This window comes from Ciconia boyciana, chromosome 3 (genome assembly GCF_034638445.1).
Source record: "Ciconia boyciana chromosome 3, ASM3463844v1, whole genome shotgun sequence".
NCBI lineage: Eukaryota > Metazoa > Chordata > Aves > Ciconiiformes > Ciconiidae > Ciconia > Ciconia boyciana.
Window position 1 is genome coordinate 24,869,368 of NC_132936.1, and position 16,158 is coordinate 24,885,525.

General features: G+C 36.4%; 1 protein-coding gene across 1 annotated transcript in view; it reads right to left on the reverse strand.

The window, feature by feature from the left end:
• CSMD1 (CUB and Sushi multiple domains 1) overlaps positions 1–16,158 on the reverse strand; it is a 1,308,402-nt gene that overhangs the window by 259,666 nt on the left and 1,032,578 nt on the right. The window contains exon 23 of the mRNA XM_072855145.1: positions 13,962–14,118. Coding sequence (XP_072711246.1) covers positions 13,962–14,118 — 157 coding nt within the window. The remainder of the gene's footprint in view (positions 1–13,961; positions 14,119–16,158) is intronic.

A 16,158-nucleotide genomic window follows, 5' to 3' on the forward strand; every position in this document is an offset into this window, starting at 1 on the left:
GGTCACTGTGAACATAAAGGATGGATTGAAACATGGAAAAAGATTTGTACAAGCTTATAAAAACCAGTATGGCACAGACAGGACTGAAAGTTAAAGACCCCCATCATCTGCAGCTGTGCTCATTCTTTCACACACTGACAGGGGAACAATGTGCACACAGCACCAGTTATTCCGGCTAGTGGTATTGATACCCAACACTTCTGAAAATCAAGTTCTAAATACACTGTGGTGAACAACTTAGATAATGAGAAACACGTAAATCTTGTCTACCTTTCATCATTCTGTCTTAAGCAACTTTCTTCACCTAGAAATTTTATGGAATTGGAAAAAATAGAAATAAATAGGTTTATAGCATTCATGTTCTTTAACTATCTTTCTTCCAAAAAGTCTGCTCTCTACATGCATCCCTAATTCTGCTCATATATCATATACACATAATCTTGGCAGGATGATTTTAATACTATGCATAAACTTTTGAAGGAATAATCTTAATTTTATACTTAAATAACTTTCTTACTGTTTTAAATAATTAGAAACATAGTTTTGATGACTGAAAAATCTGTTCCTTATTTATTGCTAAACTTCAGTTACAAAAAATGACTAGATTCTAGGGCAACAAGCTTCATCTGTTGAAGTATAATTCCCTCATATAATAAAGACAGGGGAGAAAACAGTCACATTCCTGCATCTGAACTGTTAAAATTTTTACAAATGAATTTCAAAATTTTTAATTTCAAAATTTTAAAAATGGTTATGTAATGAATTTTACATGAAGAAGAAGTCATTTCAAAAGTTTTCAGAAAGGGAAAAAATCAGTCAGAAGAAAGCTAAAATAAAACTTTGATCTCAGGGGCACATACAAACGACTTGAAATATCTAACATTAAAAAAACCCCAACCCTATATAAGGTTTTACTCTTGTATAACAGTATGAGAAGTATGGAACAGAATAATATGTTTACATTTGTGTTGCTTAGATTTTATAATTAGATTGTTATGGTTCATCCTTTTATAAATTTAACAGTTAGCAAATCAATGAGGCACCTAAAAGATATTACATTTGAATTGCAGCAAGAAGGAGCTTGCAAGAAATATTAGTCTATCATCCTAGGTTTCTAGGTACAGATCATCTACCTGACTTAAGGAAATGCTTATCAATAAGACAATTAGTTGGATAATAATGACATTTGTTGCCCTTGTCTCATACTCATTAGCTGCAGCTTCTCTTTCCCAAAACAGAGAGGGTTGAGCCAATAATCCTAAACTGGAAATAATCATTTTTCATCCAACATGAGGCCAAAGTGGGCAAGAAGGCCAGGGGTAAAGAACAATAAGATATTGGCAGTTCTGTTCAAGTATCTTAAGCTTTCAGACACGAATTTTTGTTTGTGGGAAAATTCTGGTAATTACAGGAGTGGGAAGAAATTGTCAGTAACACTACTGTCTACTTGTAAAACTGGGAAAAGAGGAAATAATGCACTGCAAACCAACAGGATTCTTTTTTGTGAATAGCAGAGAAAATGGGCAAACTTTTTGAACAATTCCCAGCTAAAACTCAGTAAATCCAACTGCACATACATATAATGGCAAAGTCTATAATGGCTTCACAGAAATAGATTTTTTTAAAAATAGGAGAGAAAAAGTTCAGGTTGAGGTGGCAAAGAGGTAAAGAAGTTTTGTCCTTCAAGCCATTGCATTGACAAATTCATGGAAACTCTGTGTTCTCAATAAGGTCTCAGAAATAATGCTTCAAATATGATCACTTATTTAATATTAAAGTAACACAATTTTTAGGCCAGCACATCTGAGATTATGAATTTAGCTGAAATCTGCTTACAGATTTCAATCACACACTATAGCTAGGATGCATACATCAGCAGATGAGAAACAAATACACTTAAGAAGCCTACCAGAATTGGCATCACTGAAAAATCTTACTTCCATATTCTAAAGATAGAATTTCAATATAAATGTAAACCAACACATGCATATGGACATCTGTGGTGACCTCTGCTAGCCCCTCTCTTTCTCACCTTCAAAACATAACTGCATTTTAAACTTTTTAACAGGAAATGTTAAAAAGCAGCTATTTTCTTGATAATAGATGTGAATTACAACAGGAAAACCTAGTGGCTTTAGATTGGATGAGAGTCTCTGACCCATACACAGAAAAAACAGGAGTCCTTTAAAAGGTTTGTTTGCTAACAGAGAAGGACTTGTGGGTCATGTGATGGTTGGAGGCCATCTTGGGCATAGCGATCACAACATGACAGTTTTCAGTTCTTGGAGAAGTAAGGACGGGGGTCAGCAGAACTGCTACCTTGGACTTCCGGAGGGCAGACTTTGGCCTGTTTAGGAGCCTGGTTAACAGAGTCCCTTGGGAGGCAGTCCTGAAGGGCAAAGGAGTACAGGAAGGCTGGACATTCTTCAAGAAGGAAATCTTAAAGGAGCAGGAGCAGGCCATCCCCATGTGCCGAAAGACGAGCCAGCAGGGAAGAAAACCAGCCTGGCTGAACAGAGAGCTTTGGCTGGAACTCAGGAAAAAGAGGAGAGTTTATGACCTTTGGAAGAAGGGGCAGGCAACTCAGGAGGACTACAAGGATGTTGTGAGGTTATGCCAGGAGAAAATTAGAAGGGCCAAAGCCCAACTAGAACTTAATCTGGCTACTGCCGTAAAAGACAATTAAAAATGTTTGTATAAATACATTAACAACAAAAGAAGGGCTAAGGAGAATCTCTATCCTTTATTGGACTGTGGGGGAAACATAGTGACAAAGGATGAGGAAAAGGCTGAGGTACTTAATGCCTTCTTTGCCTCAGTCTGTAATAGTAAGACCAGTTGTTCTCCGGGTACCCAGCCCCTGAGCTGGAAGACAGGGACAGGGAACAGAATGAAGCCCCCGTAATCCAAGGGGAAATGGTTAGTGACCTGCTACACCACTTATTCACACACAAGTCTATGGGGATGGATGAGATCCACCCAAGGGTACTGAGGGAGCTGGCAGAAGTGCTCACCAAGCCACTTTCAATCCTTTACCAGCAATCCTGGCTAACTGGGGAGGTCCCAGTTGACTGGAGGTTAGCAAATGTGATGCCCACCTACAGGAAGGGCTGGAAGGAGGATCCGGGGAACTACAGGCCTGTCAGCCTGACCTCAGTGCCAGGGAAAGTTATGGAGCAGCTCATCTTGAGTGCCATCATACGGCATGTACAGGACAACCAGGGGATCAGGCCCAGTCAGCATGGGTTTATGGAAGGCAGGTCCTGCTTGACCAACCAGATCTCCTTCTATGACAAGGTGACCTGCTTAGTGGGTGAGGGAAAGGCTGTGGATGTTGTCTACCTAGACTTTAGTGAAGCCTTGGACACCCTTTCCCACAGCATTCTCCTGGAGAAACTGGCTGCTCATGGCTTGCATGGGCATACGCTTCTCTGGGTAAAAAACTGGCTGGATGGCCAGGCCCAAAGAGTTGCGGTGAATGGAGTTAAATCCAGTTGGCAGCTGGTCACAAGTGGTGTTCCCCAGGGCTCAGTACTGAGACCAGTTGCATTTTATAACTTTTATCAATGATCTGGACGAGGGGATCGAGTGCACCCTCAGGAAGTTTGCAGATGACACCAAGTTGGACAGGATTGTTGATCTGCTTGAGGGTAGGAAGGCTCTACAGAGGGTTCTGGATGGGCTGGATCGATGGGCTGGGGCCAATTGTATGAGGTTCAACAAGGTTAAGTGCCAGGTCCTGCACTTGGGTCACAACAACCCCATGCATCACTATAGGCTTGGGGAAAAGTGGCTGGAAAGCTGCCTGGAGGAAAAGGACCTGGGGGTGTTGGTCGACAGCCAGCTGAACATGAGCCGGCAGTGTGCCCAGGTGTCCAAGAAGGTCAATAGCATTCTGGCTTGTATCAAAAATAGTGTGGCCAGCAGGACTACGGAAGAGATTGTCCCCCTGTACTTGGCACTGGTGAGGCCCCACGTTGAATACTGCATTCAGTTTTGGGCTCCCCGCTACAAGAAAGACACTGAGGTGCTGGAGAGTGTTCAAAGAAGGGCAGCAAAGCTGGTGAGGGGTCTAAAGCAGAAGTCTGATGAGGAGCAGCTGAGGGAAGTGGGGTTGCTTAGCCTGGAGAAAGGATGCTGAGGGAGACCTTACGACTCTCTACAACTACCTGAAAGGAGGTTGTAGCGAGGTGAGTGTCAGCCTCTTCTCCCAGGTAACAGGAGATAGGACAAGAGGAAACAGCCTCAGGTTGTGCCAAGGAGGTTTAGACTGGATATTAGGACAAATTTATTCACTGAAAGGGTTGTCAAGCGTTGGACCAGGCTGCCCGGGGAAGTGGTTGAGTCACCATCCCTGGAGGTATTTAAAAGACATGTAGATGTGGTGCTTGGGACATGGTTTAGTGGTGGACTTGGCAGTGCTAGGTTAACAGTTGGACTTGATGATTTTAAAGGTCTTTTCCAAACTAAACGATTCTATGATTTTATGATTCTATAACTGGCAATTATCAAAACCAAATCAAAATAACTTTTAACAAATTACCTTTTTCACATGTTCTAATACCTCATATCAAATTTCTTTTTTCCTTAATTGAAAATGAGAAATAGTTGACATCTTTCTTCTTTCTAATCCCATGCACAGAGGTATAATTCAGTGATTTAAGGATGACAAATTATTTAATTGTTGGAAACTAAATAAAATGGGTTTTTTTGAAATGTTCAGAGAGCTTTTTTAAACAAATTCATCTTGTGTATGTATATTTGCAATACACATATTTTAATTCAAACAGAAGCCTGGTTTTCACTCCAAGTGTTTTTGGAGAGCATAGTTTAATAATCATGGACTATTCAACCTGTACTCCTGTCACAGCATGGCACCACTGTTCTATTTTTTGTGATTCTTCCCAGTTTCACCCTTGCAACCTTCTTCTTACCAATGCAGTCTCGGTCCTCCACTCCATATGCTTCCAATGTTTCTCAGAGAGCTTGTCTTTCTCTCCTCCTTTTTTACATGTGCATCCTAGTCTTTTTGTCTCAAACATCATCTTCCCAATACCCTGTGGCGCTCTTCTTGCCTGCTGAACTTCTCAAATCTCCTTGGTTTGGTACTGCAGCTTCCCTTATTCCAAGCTGCAGACACAGAAACATGAGAGGCGCCCATCTATTCCCTTCCTTCTATCTTCTTCCCTCCTTTCTAAGTCTGGCTTTTATTTGCTTGGTATTGCAATCAAACAGCACTATCCTCACTTTCTCAGGCTGTGTACAAGACAGTAGGCACTGAGAACACAGGATGGTTTGTAGGTTGACCCCAGCTGGCAGGTAAGCCCCCACCCAGTTGCTCTCTCACTCCCCCACAGCAGGATGGGGGAGAGAATCAGAAAGACAAAACCAATAAAATTAATGGGTCAAGATAAAGACAGTTTAGTAAGTGAAGGAAAATATAAAAGGAAAAGGAAAAAAAACTCCCAACAAACAAGTGATGCAAAAGCAATCACTTATCACTAGCAGACTGATGCCCAGTCAGTCCCCAAGCAATGGCTACTTCAGAAAAACCTCCCCAAAGTTTTATTGCTAAGCATGATGTCACAGGGACGGAATATCTCATTGTTTAATTCAGGTCAGCTGTCCCAGCTGTGTCGCCTCCCACCCTCTTGCCCACCCTGAGCCTACTTGCTGGGGTGGCAGAGCGAGTAACAGATAAGGCCCTGACACTGTGCAAGCTCTGCTCAGCATTAACTGAAGAAAATTAACTCCATCCCATCCAAACCCAGTACAGATGGACAAACTGTTCACCTCCATCCTAATCCAGGACTTCTGAGACTGCTTATTAAAGAAAAAATATTTTGGAATGCTTATTCATAGGGTAGGACTTGCTCACATAAAATCTAGCTAGCTATAGATTTATATCTTCACAAATTTGGGAAGATTTTCCTGAGATGGGCAAAATGCCAAACTGTGGCACAAACATCACCATGCCAGCATTTTCATCGCCAAAGCATGTGATAATATAACTTTTAAAATAAAAGGTTAATACAATGTTTATATTCACCAAATAAAATAGTTTTCAGTGTTTCCATCTTTGGGGAAAAAAAAAGATATTTTGCCTAAGTTAAATTCAGCAGTTTCAAAGGTGATTTAAAAAGTCTTTTAATGAAAAGTGGAAAACAACCTTCATTATACAGAGTGTTATAAAACTGATATTTTTTAAGTTCATACAAAGTTTTTGGGATTTTTTGGGGGGTGGGTTGGTTTGGTTTTTTTTACTTATAAGCTTTCTGGATTAATCTGTAGCTTTTTTGTTTTTTTAAAAAAATCATAACATGATACCTTATTTTGTTTCTTTGCCAAAAAGTTTCAAAACTAAGGTATGGCTCTAAAAATACAGATTACACTATACTGATTATGATGATATGAAACAATGCTTAATTTCATCTAAATTCTCTGAATATCTTCTGTTTGCAAAAAAGATCGTAATGTTTTCTGCTCATTTACTAATAAGGGTTTTTTCATTAATTTTGGGGCGCTGGGAACTTCGGTTGCAGGAAAAAGCATGACATACAAATAAGCTACAATATGACATGTAAACAGAGAAACAGGTAACCATTGTGTCTTTTTGGTTTTAAACAGCAATTCCTTAAATCCTAATTTTATCCAAATTACTTTCAGACTGTACAATTTGATATGTTACTTATTCTGTGAGGTAGACCCATACAGAGGAAGTACTTAATGAATTAGGTTATGAAACTGAAGTTCAGTTTCGTTCTGAACAGAAGAAACAAAACAAAAGTGAAAACACTGATCTTTTGAAATTCACCACAATGGAAAACCCTAGTAAAGCCTTCTGTACTGTAAATCCTGAATGCCTTATTCAGGATTTTTTTTTTTCTTCTATGCTTTAAAACTGAATGCAAATTCATCCTGATCTAATGAAACCTTTTGATTTTCACAGAATAAGATTTTTTAAAAATCTTCCCTTATCATGTTATCCTGAACAGATATATCGTTCAGTGCATAGGAGAAGCATAGCTTTGAGAATGTGGTCAGATTATGTAAGTGTTGAATATATTGGAAAGAGAAGGCAGTTTACTTTTTTGTGGGGGAGGGAGGGAAGAGACTATGATGTGATCATGTTATTAAACAGGATATCATAATTCTTGTACATAAGTGAACTGAATTAAAATATCTAACAAACCTTTCTTTTGGCATTTATGAAATTTTGACTTCTCAATTTTGCAACTTTGACTTTCCTTTAGAATAGTTGTTTCTATGCATGCAATACAGCATACATTAATTTGGCGTTAGTCACATAATTGTACTGCTCTTAAAATGACCTGTGAATATACATATGTATAGGTTAAGACATACTCATTTAATGATTTTTGCCCTATGTTTATTTTCATTTAATTTTGTCTTACATTTTTACTGCAGTGTGTGAAGGTTCTCTTTGGAACAGATCTTATACACCAATTAGTTACTGAAAAGAAACTGCAAGCACTTCTTTTCATTACTGGATTGTTCTGCTCAACTGACACTATACAGCCTGAAGCAAAGCCACTATATTTCTGAATTTGGGTCTGCTTGTGTGCTAGAATAATTGACTGAGTTTGCAGTTTCAGAACATTGTTTTCACTGACATTCTTTTAACATTTTCAATTACTGTAGAATAGGAAATGAACTAAATTAAATTTCAGTTCAGGATTCTCTTAAATTAATTTCCAGGTTTAAACCATTTATATAAATTTACATTATGCTAATTCAGATTCACCTTCCATGCACTAACTTTCACTATTCCTTGAAAGATGTAGGGGAAGAGAATGTTTATAACACAGAACTTAAACTGAAAATTAAAACTAAGTCTTTAGCAATAACAGAATACTATGAATGCCAAACCAGTGCATCATGTCTGAGAAACGTACTTCAAAATTTCTTTTCTTAAACTGAAAAGTATATCTTGAGACCAGTGAAAAGAATATGTAAGTATGTAGCTATTCAGCTAACTATGCATGCTAGTATGTAGCTATTTAGCTAACTATGCATGCTAAATATAGAGGATGATAAATGCAAATAAAAATATTAAACCTACATCTAAAAAAAATAAATCTATCCATGCACAATCCTAAATCTGTTTTCTTTTAGAAACACTAGATAGAGTTTGATGCAAGTTCTATGGAGTTGAGCACAGCTCAAGGGCCTCAATCTTGCCCACTCTTCTGGCAGAAATGATAGCCACACAGAATTCTGCTTTCAGTGAAAGAAATGGTCATGGATTCAAAATTAGATGAAGTTAACATTAAGATCTGAGTCTACATAATATTGACTCTCAAAAAGACAAATCCTTAGTGAGAATTTTTCCAGCCGTCATTTCCATCTCAGCACAGAAGTGCAGGAAAATATCTAATTTCACATCACAGGGAAATGGAGGATACAAATAAAAGACAAGTGTTGAGGAACTAACATGGAACTTCATTTTTAATCTATAGCTGTGAATCAGAAAAAGTTGAGTGAAAGGCCTTCAGAACATTAAAATCTAGCTACAGAGTATGCCACAAATCTCTGAATGGTTTTCAGACTTTATAATGTCTGTAACTAGTTCTGCATGTTCCTGAAACACACAGGAGTCTGTTGTGAGGCAGAACTTACTGCTGAGTGGCCCCAGTGCAGCCAGGCACATTCCTACAGATAATATCTGTCAGTAATTCTGGATAGGCCCTTCCACTGACTCATTACAATGGACTCCAAGGCTTATTCTGCAGATAAGTGAAGCTTTTGCTTCTATTATATCCTGCACAGGACTGAGGAACCATGAAATTTCCACAGAAAGCTAGATAAGCTGCTCCTAAAAAAGTACATATCCAGATAAGGACTGAGAGCAACTTCATGCTATCTCAGACAGACATGAGACAAGGAACTTGGTAAAAGCCTTCAGGTCTGAGGAGAGTCCAAAGAGCAATTCTACATAGTGGTAAAGTTGCTTACACATCACAACCCCGGGATACTTTCTGAGGACTTGGGTGGATGGTATCATGAATATAGACACCCATCTTCAGGCACCATGAGAAGAAATGAGTTTTGAGAGTTCTATCCGATACTGTGAAAGGAAAGAGTATTTTCTTCTCAACTGTGTGGGAACTTTTACTGAGAAAACAAGGATGGACAAGTATTTGAACAAGAAGCACAGACACTGCCTTCTTTGTTGAAGCCTTTGTTTGAGATATGAAGATAGTTTTATGAGTTTTACCTTCTTTCTATGAATTTTGGACATGTACATAAAATGGCAATGTCTTTAAAAGATAATCGATGACACAGGTACTGGCAAACAGAAATTGTGAAAGTAATTTTTGCATGACATCTATGTGTACCAAATAAGACACAAGTAAAATTACTGTACAAGTTATCTTCACAGGAGTTAAGAGTGATCACTGTGGAAGTACAGTATAGTGCTGAGTACTCTGTGATCTATACAACTCCATACAGACCACAGAGTAGTCAGCATTATGCAGCACTCAGAGCGTCACAAAACATTTGTATATAAATGGTTTGATAAAGTGTGGAGGGACTGTTTTTGTTTTTCCAATAGTTAAGAAAAGTGAGACTATGTTCAAGGAATGAGGATTAAAAAATAGCAAGGAAGCACTTGTGACACAAGTGAGAGTAAGTTCAGTTCTCCACATAATGAGTGAAAACAGCCACTGTTAAAATTCCTCTTGTGTCAGGACTGTGATAGGGGAGTGGTTAGACACTGCAGGGATACTGCCTGTTTGTTATTCAGAGGCTGTACTGCATTGCTCCTTATTTAAAGTTTCGGTCTGTTACTTTTACCAGACAGCTGTGTTTTGCTTTTACTGCCCATCACTGTGTGGCATCAATAAGATTTCATTTTAATTTGAATGTCAATTTAACATTAAATGCTACTGACATGACAGCACAAAGCACTGGCTTCTTTATACCAGAATGGCCAAATCTTCTAACCGAGCAGTGAACAGTAAAGGTAGGTGCAGCTGTGGGCATGCCTATGGCTACATCTTCTCTTCCCCACAAAAACTAGAGGTATCTCCGGGAGAAAAGTTCTAATTGGACAGGGGGAAAAAAAAAAATAATAAAAATGAAATTATGAAAGAAGAACTGGCATTTTCTCAATCAAAAAAAGTAACTGCCACATGAGTCAGTTGTGGCTACAACATGTATAAACTTGTATTTTTACATGCAGACCTCTATTGATGTCCTCTACTCTTAGGGAATTAAAGCCATCTTAAAAGTCCTTTTTTGTTCCTTGGATTTTACAAACACTTCTCATGATGGTTAAAAAGAAAAATATATTGGGGAGGGGGGCAAAGAAAAACTTTGCTATTTTTGCAGGCTCTGTTTGAGACGGGTAAGAAATATAATAAAGGAAAATTTGTACAATTTTGGCTTCATTCTTAAGACTAAAATAATCCACTAACTTCTCATATTAAAAGACTCTCTTACTTCCTATGTCATTGGTATATAAAGACATTTAAAAGATGGAATAATCTATTGAAACCTGAGATAATCCTCAGGTAAAAAATTTAGTCCCATCAAGCTTATGTTGTCATTTCCTCAGCACTGAGGTATGAATGTTCAGAGTCATTCCCTCTGACACCAGTGTAGAGGTACTGTAAGTGAAAACAGACACTTTCCCACATTCATCCTAACACATTTTCAGCCTAGTTTTAAGGAAGTGGCTTTTTATAAACTTGTTTTACACGAAGTAGACAAGTTTTCTACTTTGTTCCTCTTTGTTTTTTCTCCTCTGGTAGACTCAGATTCAGCTATTGCTCAAATTACAGTTTCATTGACTCTCATTTGTATATACTTACCCTGCCAATCTCAGGCTAAAATGTTAACAAAATATTATTGTCTCCATTTTTCTGAAGCAGTTTCCTTAAATACAATCACTATTATTTTAGTCCTCAGTCAAAATATTTCTTAGTTGCTCAAAACAGTTAAGTTGAGAAAGACTACAGATTTTTTCATGATCCTTTCCAGTAAAAAAGTCTCTCTACCCATTGTGCTAAATCTATTTCCTTGAAACCATCTTGTAGTTATAGATCAAAGAATAAAATTACTATAATCTCCAGCTTCCATTGTGTATTGTTCTTACCCTGAAGCATTTTCCTGTATAGCTGATTTCATTAGAACTTGAATCCTTTTTTGATTTCCTTTTAATATCTGCTTATATTCTGATTTATACAAACAACTCAGATCCTGAGTTTATAGAATTCTGTTTTATTATGTCAGTAATGAGATTCTGAAAACAGAAATAAAAGTTTCTTTATCCACATTTCTGTTGTCATGGATCATTAGCTTTTTCTTCTGTAGTATTTGTAAATTTAACATCATCCATAGAATTCACAATGTTAAAAAAGATGGAAAGGTAGTTGCACAGAACTGAAATAGTAAACTTTTAAGTTAGTCTTTTTAATAACACATTGCAATGGTTCTAAAATTCAAGCTTCAAAGCTGCACTAATCTTAATTTCAATAGCATTAATGGGAAGAAAAGTACTACAAAGACCTACAATTAAGGGTAGTTGAGGTATCCCTTGTGGGCAGCAAGAACTCAGCAACCAGACAGGGAATAACCAGAATTGATTTACCACTAGATTTACACCATCACTTCCAGCTCTTTCTAACAGTCTTATGATATTCATATTCATTATTCAATTTCATTCACTCCAGCATATATATTTCTCATTTCCTTTAGTGAGAACACATTTTAACACTCTCTTTTTTCTTTGTTTTAGTAATTTTAAAGTATCTGGCATCATATTTCAATCTGAAAAGTGAATAAATAAACTGCAGAGTAATCTTTCAGGGAAGTTAATTCCAGCTGTAAACTACAGCTTGATTAATCTGAACAGATAATTATCATTTTGTGTTTGATGTATTTACCAAATGCAAAAAGGATGCATTTGTTTAGTAACTGCATTGGAACGGCACCAAAAACTCCAACCCCATCAAACAATGTGTATAAATTTCTGGTATATCTAGTCTTTAAAATATTGCTAGGATTGAACTCCTTCAGAAAAAGGATGGGAGTCAGCACTGCAGTCAATTTTCAAAGCATTCCGAAAGGATACATCTTCTGCTTGTATTAATTTACAAATAGTGAAAAGTCCCACACTGAAGTGTTTGGAAAAAACATAGCATATGCTTTCTTGTTACAGTTGATGGAAATCTCCTGGTTAGATGGTCACTATCTCAAAATGTATTATATTGAATTTGGCTTCCTGAAAATACATGTGAAAAGTAAGGAATTAGACTGTATTTACAAATGGGGACTGTCTCATGTGAGAGCAGGCAGGAGGGAGGAAAAGTCATTACAGATAAACATTTCAACATGAACTGCTGCAAATTGAACACATACGATATATTAAATGAAATATATGGCAACAAAAAAAAAGTAAAATGTTATGAAGACATAGGAAAGTGAGTTTTGCCTCTGTACAGAGTATTGTTAAGATTACTGTTAGAAGACTGTGTCAAATTCTGTCTATACACTTCAGAAAATGTGAAAATACTTGGAAGAATAGAAAACAAAGATTCAAAACTAATCAAACAGCCAGGAAAAAAAGCCTTAAGACATGAATTATCATATGTTAACTTACATAGAAAAATCTGGTATGGGAGAGCAAATCTTATTAGAATTGTGAACTGAAGTGTAACAAAATTAAGCTATTGGATGCAGAAATTAAACAAAATTCCATCTTTAAATAAAATGCTGTTTCTAAACAGTAGGTGGAACTGATCACTGTAGCAGGATTTGAAAGGAACTGATTCAAGTCCCTTGAAATCAGAGCCGTTAAAATAAGATTATTTTTAAAACAAATGTTTTGTTCTTTTTATCAAAGGAAAAATTCTACAATCTCTATAGGCAAATCAGAGTAGATTTGCCTAGTGATTCTTTCTGGGTTCTGAAACAAAATGAAAGAATATAGACTATCTAGATCAAAATAAAATAAAATAAAATAAAACAAAATAAAATAAAATAATCACTTTAATAAATTTCGTCTAGCCAGAGAAAGCTTCCTGTCCTTCATGGTTCTGTAAGAAAAAAATGCTGAAGATAGGATGATAAAATTTCAGATTTACCAGGCACAGCAGAAAGAGAGAGGGGAAAGTGAATGATTTCTGCTTATTCCACAGCTGGCTCCAATCCAAAGGGAAACCAGCAGATGTACTAGAAAGAGCTATGATTCCATTTCTGTGCCACAGTATGATGTGGTGCTCTGCTCTGCAGGATTCAACAGGAGCTCATGGAAGCTGATGTAAAAGGCAATAAATTGAAGGCAAAGGGAACTTGGAGATTCCTTGAAACCTGGACAAAATATCTCTTTATGTGTGTTGGAAACAAACTATTTATCCCCAAAGCTATGACCACCAAAAGACTCATTGTTTTTCCAGCTAAATTACTTGATTACATGCAAACTGTAGGACAAGTGCACTGTTTGTCAGAACTTGTTCACTCAGCTCTCCTTCCAGCATACTCCACCCTGATCCTGACTAGCAGTCAGGACACGTTAAGAGTGTGCACCCAGGCATATCGTATTCTTTTTATTCTCATTTGTACTCTTATTTTTTTTAATTTGACTGCAGGGATTGAATGTTCCACTTTTAAAATCTGGCTCTGTATAAGTTTTCTGTTGCCGTATAACTCAAATATATTCAACCCACATATGTCACAATTCACTGTTTTTCAAACCCCACTGCTAAGTGTTCAAAATAATAATGCTTTCTAAATTTTAAAGGTTACAGTTTTGCTTTTAGTAATGTTCTTAATTACTAACACCTATCCAGCCATGTAGACAAGTAAAATTTAGTCTCCTAACCACAGTACATTCTAGGAAATTATCTTCACCATTCCATAAGAAATCACTGCAGCTGAGAAGTACACATTTCCCCACAAAATAGTCAATCAGACCATATTTCTGAGCTACTTACTTGTGTAAGTGAGCTGAAATCCTTGGTCAGTATCAGATCCATTGGTATTAAACTCTATCCACAAATGGTTAGAGGTGCTATTAAGGATAACTCCCATCATGTCATTTTTGGTGAAGGCTCCCAGAGAGCGTGAAGAACTGTCTTTTCCATCGTACACCTTGTAGAAACAAAATAATAGTATGAAACTGGACATCAAATCTAAATATTTGAAAAACATTAGTTTATCTTTATACAATACTTCCAAAGTTAGCTATGTATTACCAATACTTTGTCCAAAAAGTTAATGTTTCCATTTTGTTAGGTACACACCACTTGGTTATGCAGTTCAGTGAATTATAAAATATTCTGTCACCCTTAAGGTGTTTTATAGTCTTTTTTTCCTTTTCAGTTTTGTGAGTTCATCTTGAATTAAATTAATATTTATACACGACTCTATCTTCTGAGGTTTCATAAGCTCAGCTTATTTTTCACGATTATTCACAAAGGCTAACAGAAGTATAATTTCTGAAATCACCATTGAAGTAAGGCTGTAAGGGTTTACCTACTCTCTTCTCTCCTGTCTGGAGATATCAACAGCAGAACTGGGGCATTAAAGTCAATCTGTCACATTTTATTTCAGACTCTGATCCTGCAGTAATTTTTGATTTTACGAAGAAAGATAGGTCTTAAAAAAAATACGTGAGTCTATTTCCTAACTATGTGTAGAGATGTTCTTATTTACCATGTTACTTTACTGAAAACTTTCAATAGAGGACAAAATCAACAATATTAACCTCTGTGATTTTTCAAATCCTAGAATGAATAAGAACATTCACCAATACAGGACAAGTACAAAGAGTTGGCTATGGGGTGAAAAATTATTTTTGCTTATTGTAAAACCTTGAAAGCCATAAAGTGCCAGAATAGTCTTCTGTTGTGGTTTTTTTTTTTTTTGTCTCAAGATGAATTTTAAAAAGCTAATTTCTTCTTTAAATTAAATAAATCACCTGTACTTTCTCATGGAAAAATAGGCAAATATGAAGTGTGTTTCATACTTCCAAAACATATAGCATACATCATGTGGATGCTCATACAAAAGCAAGCAATGAATCTGAACAGCTGGTTTCTAATATGAAGTAAAAGATAATTTACCCTGATCTCATATGTCCTAGAGTGACAGTAGATAACTAGTGCAAAAGCTACAATTATAGTAAATATCTTAAGCTCTGGATCTTCATCTCTCCATTGTCAGACCTTGTGGTACAGTGAGGATTTCTACTGATCCCAGCCAGAAGCAGGTAGTGACCCATTTAACAATCTAAATTGCTACATTTGAGTCACAGACACTTCTTCCTGTTTGAATGTCCAGTTAGATCTATTAATGAAATTTAGAAATGCATCTTTTGAGAGGACAGACCACTGCAACTACATTTATGGATTATGACCAACAGTTAAAAGCAGAGCTATTTTCTCAGTGGAGAAAATATCAGCATACCATTAATATAGGTGAATGTCTTGAAAGTACCTCATTCATCTCAAGTGCTGACATTAACAAAATAAAATAATAAAAACGTGCATAAAGATTTTTTAAGATAAAAGCATAAATTTAGTTTAATAAACATACACAGATATAAATAATTACCTTCCCTAAAAGAAGCTTTTCAAAAATAATATATTATGCTAGCCATTGATAGAAAAATACATTCTGTCTTTAGTACTAAGGCAAAGATTGTCTTATATCAGGGCACGCTGATAAGCTATCGGAAGACACAATCAATTGTATTTAAGATTTATGTGAGCAGTAACACATACTTAATGTCTTCCTCTTGGCAGAAATATTACTTTAAGCTGTGCTAAGAGTATCTGAAAAAAATGCTTCCAAGCTTCTGCCATTGTCCTGGGCCAGAACTACAGATCACTTTCACGGACTGATTACACTTTATTTATCAGAGCTGGAAATCTATTTTACAGAATAAATAAGCATTTGTTCACCATAAGATTTATTTTTTAATAACATTCTGATTACACTTTAATGCAAAAAGCACAGATATATTTTACTTGGTCTGAGATATATTATTTTGAATGGAATAATCTATTTTTAATTGTCATTAATAAAAAAATTGTATCTATGTTAAAAAAAAGTGATTTTTATTCATCTTAAAAAAAAAACCCCAAAACAAAACAACTAATTACTGCAATTTTCCCTTAGACACTCTGT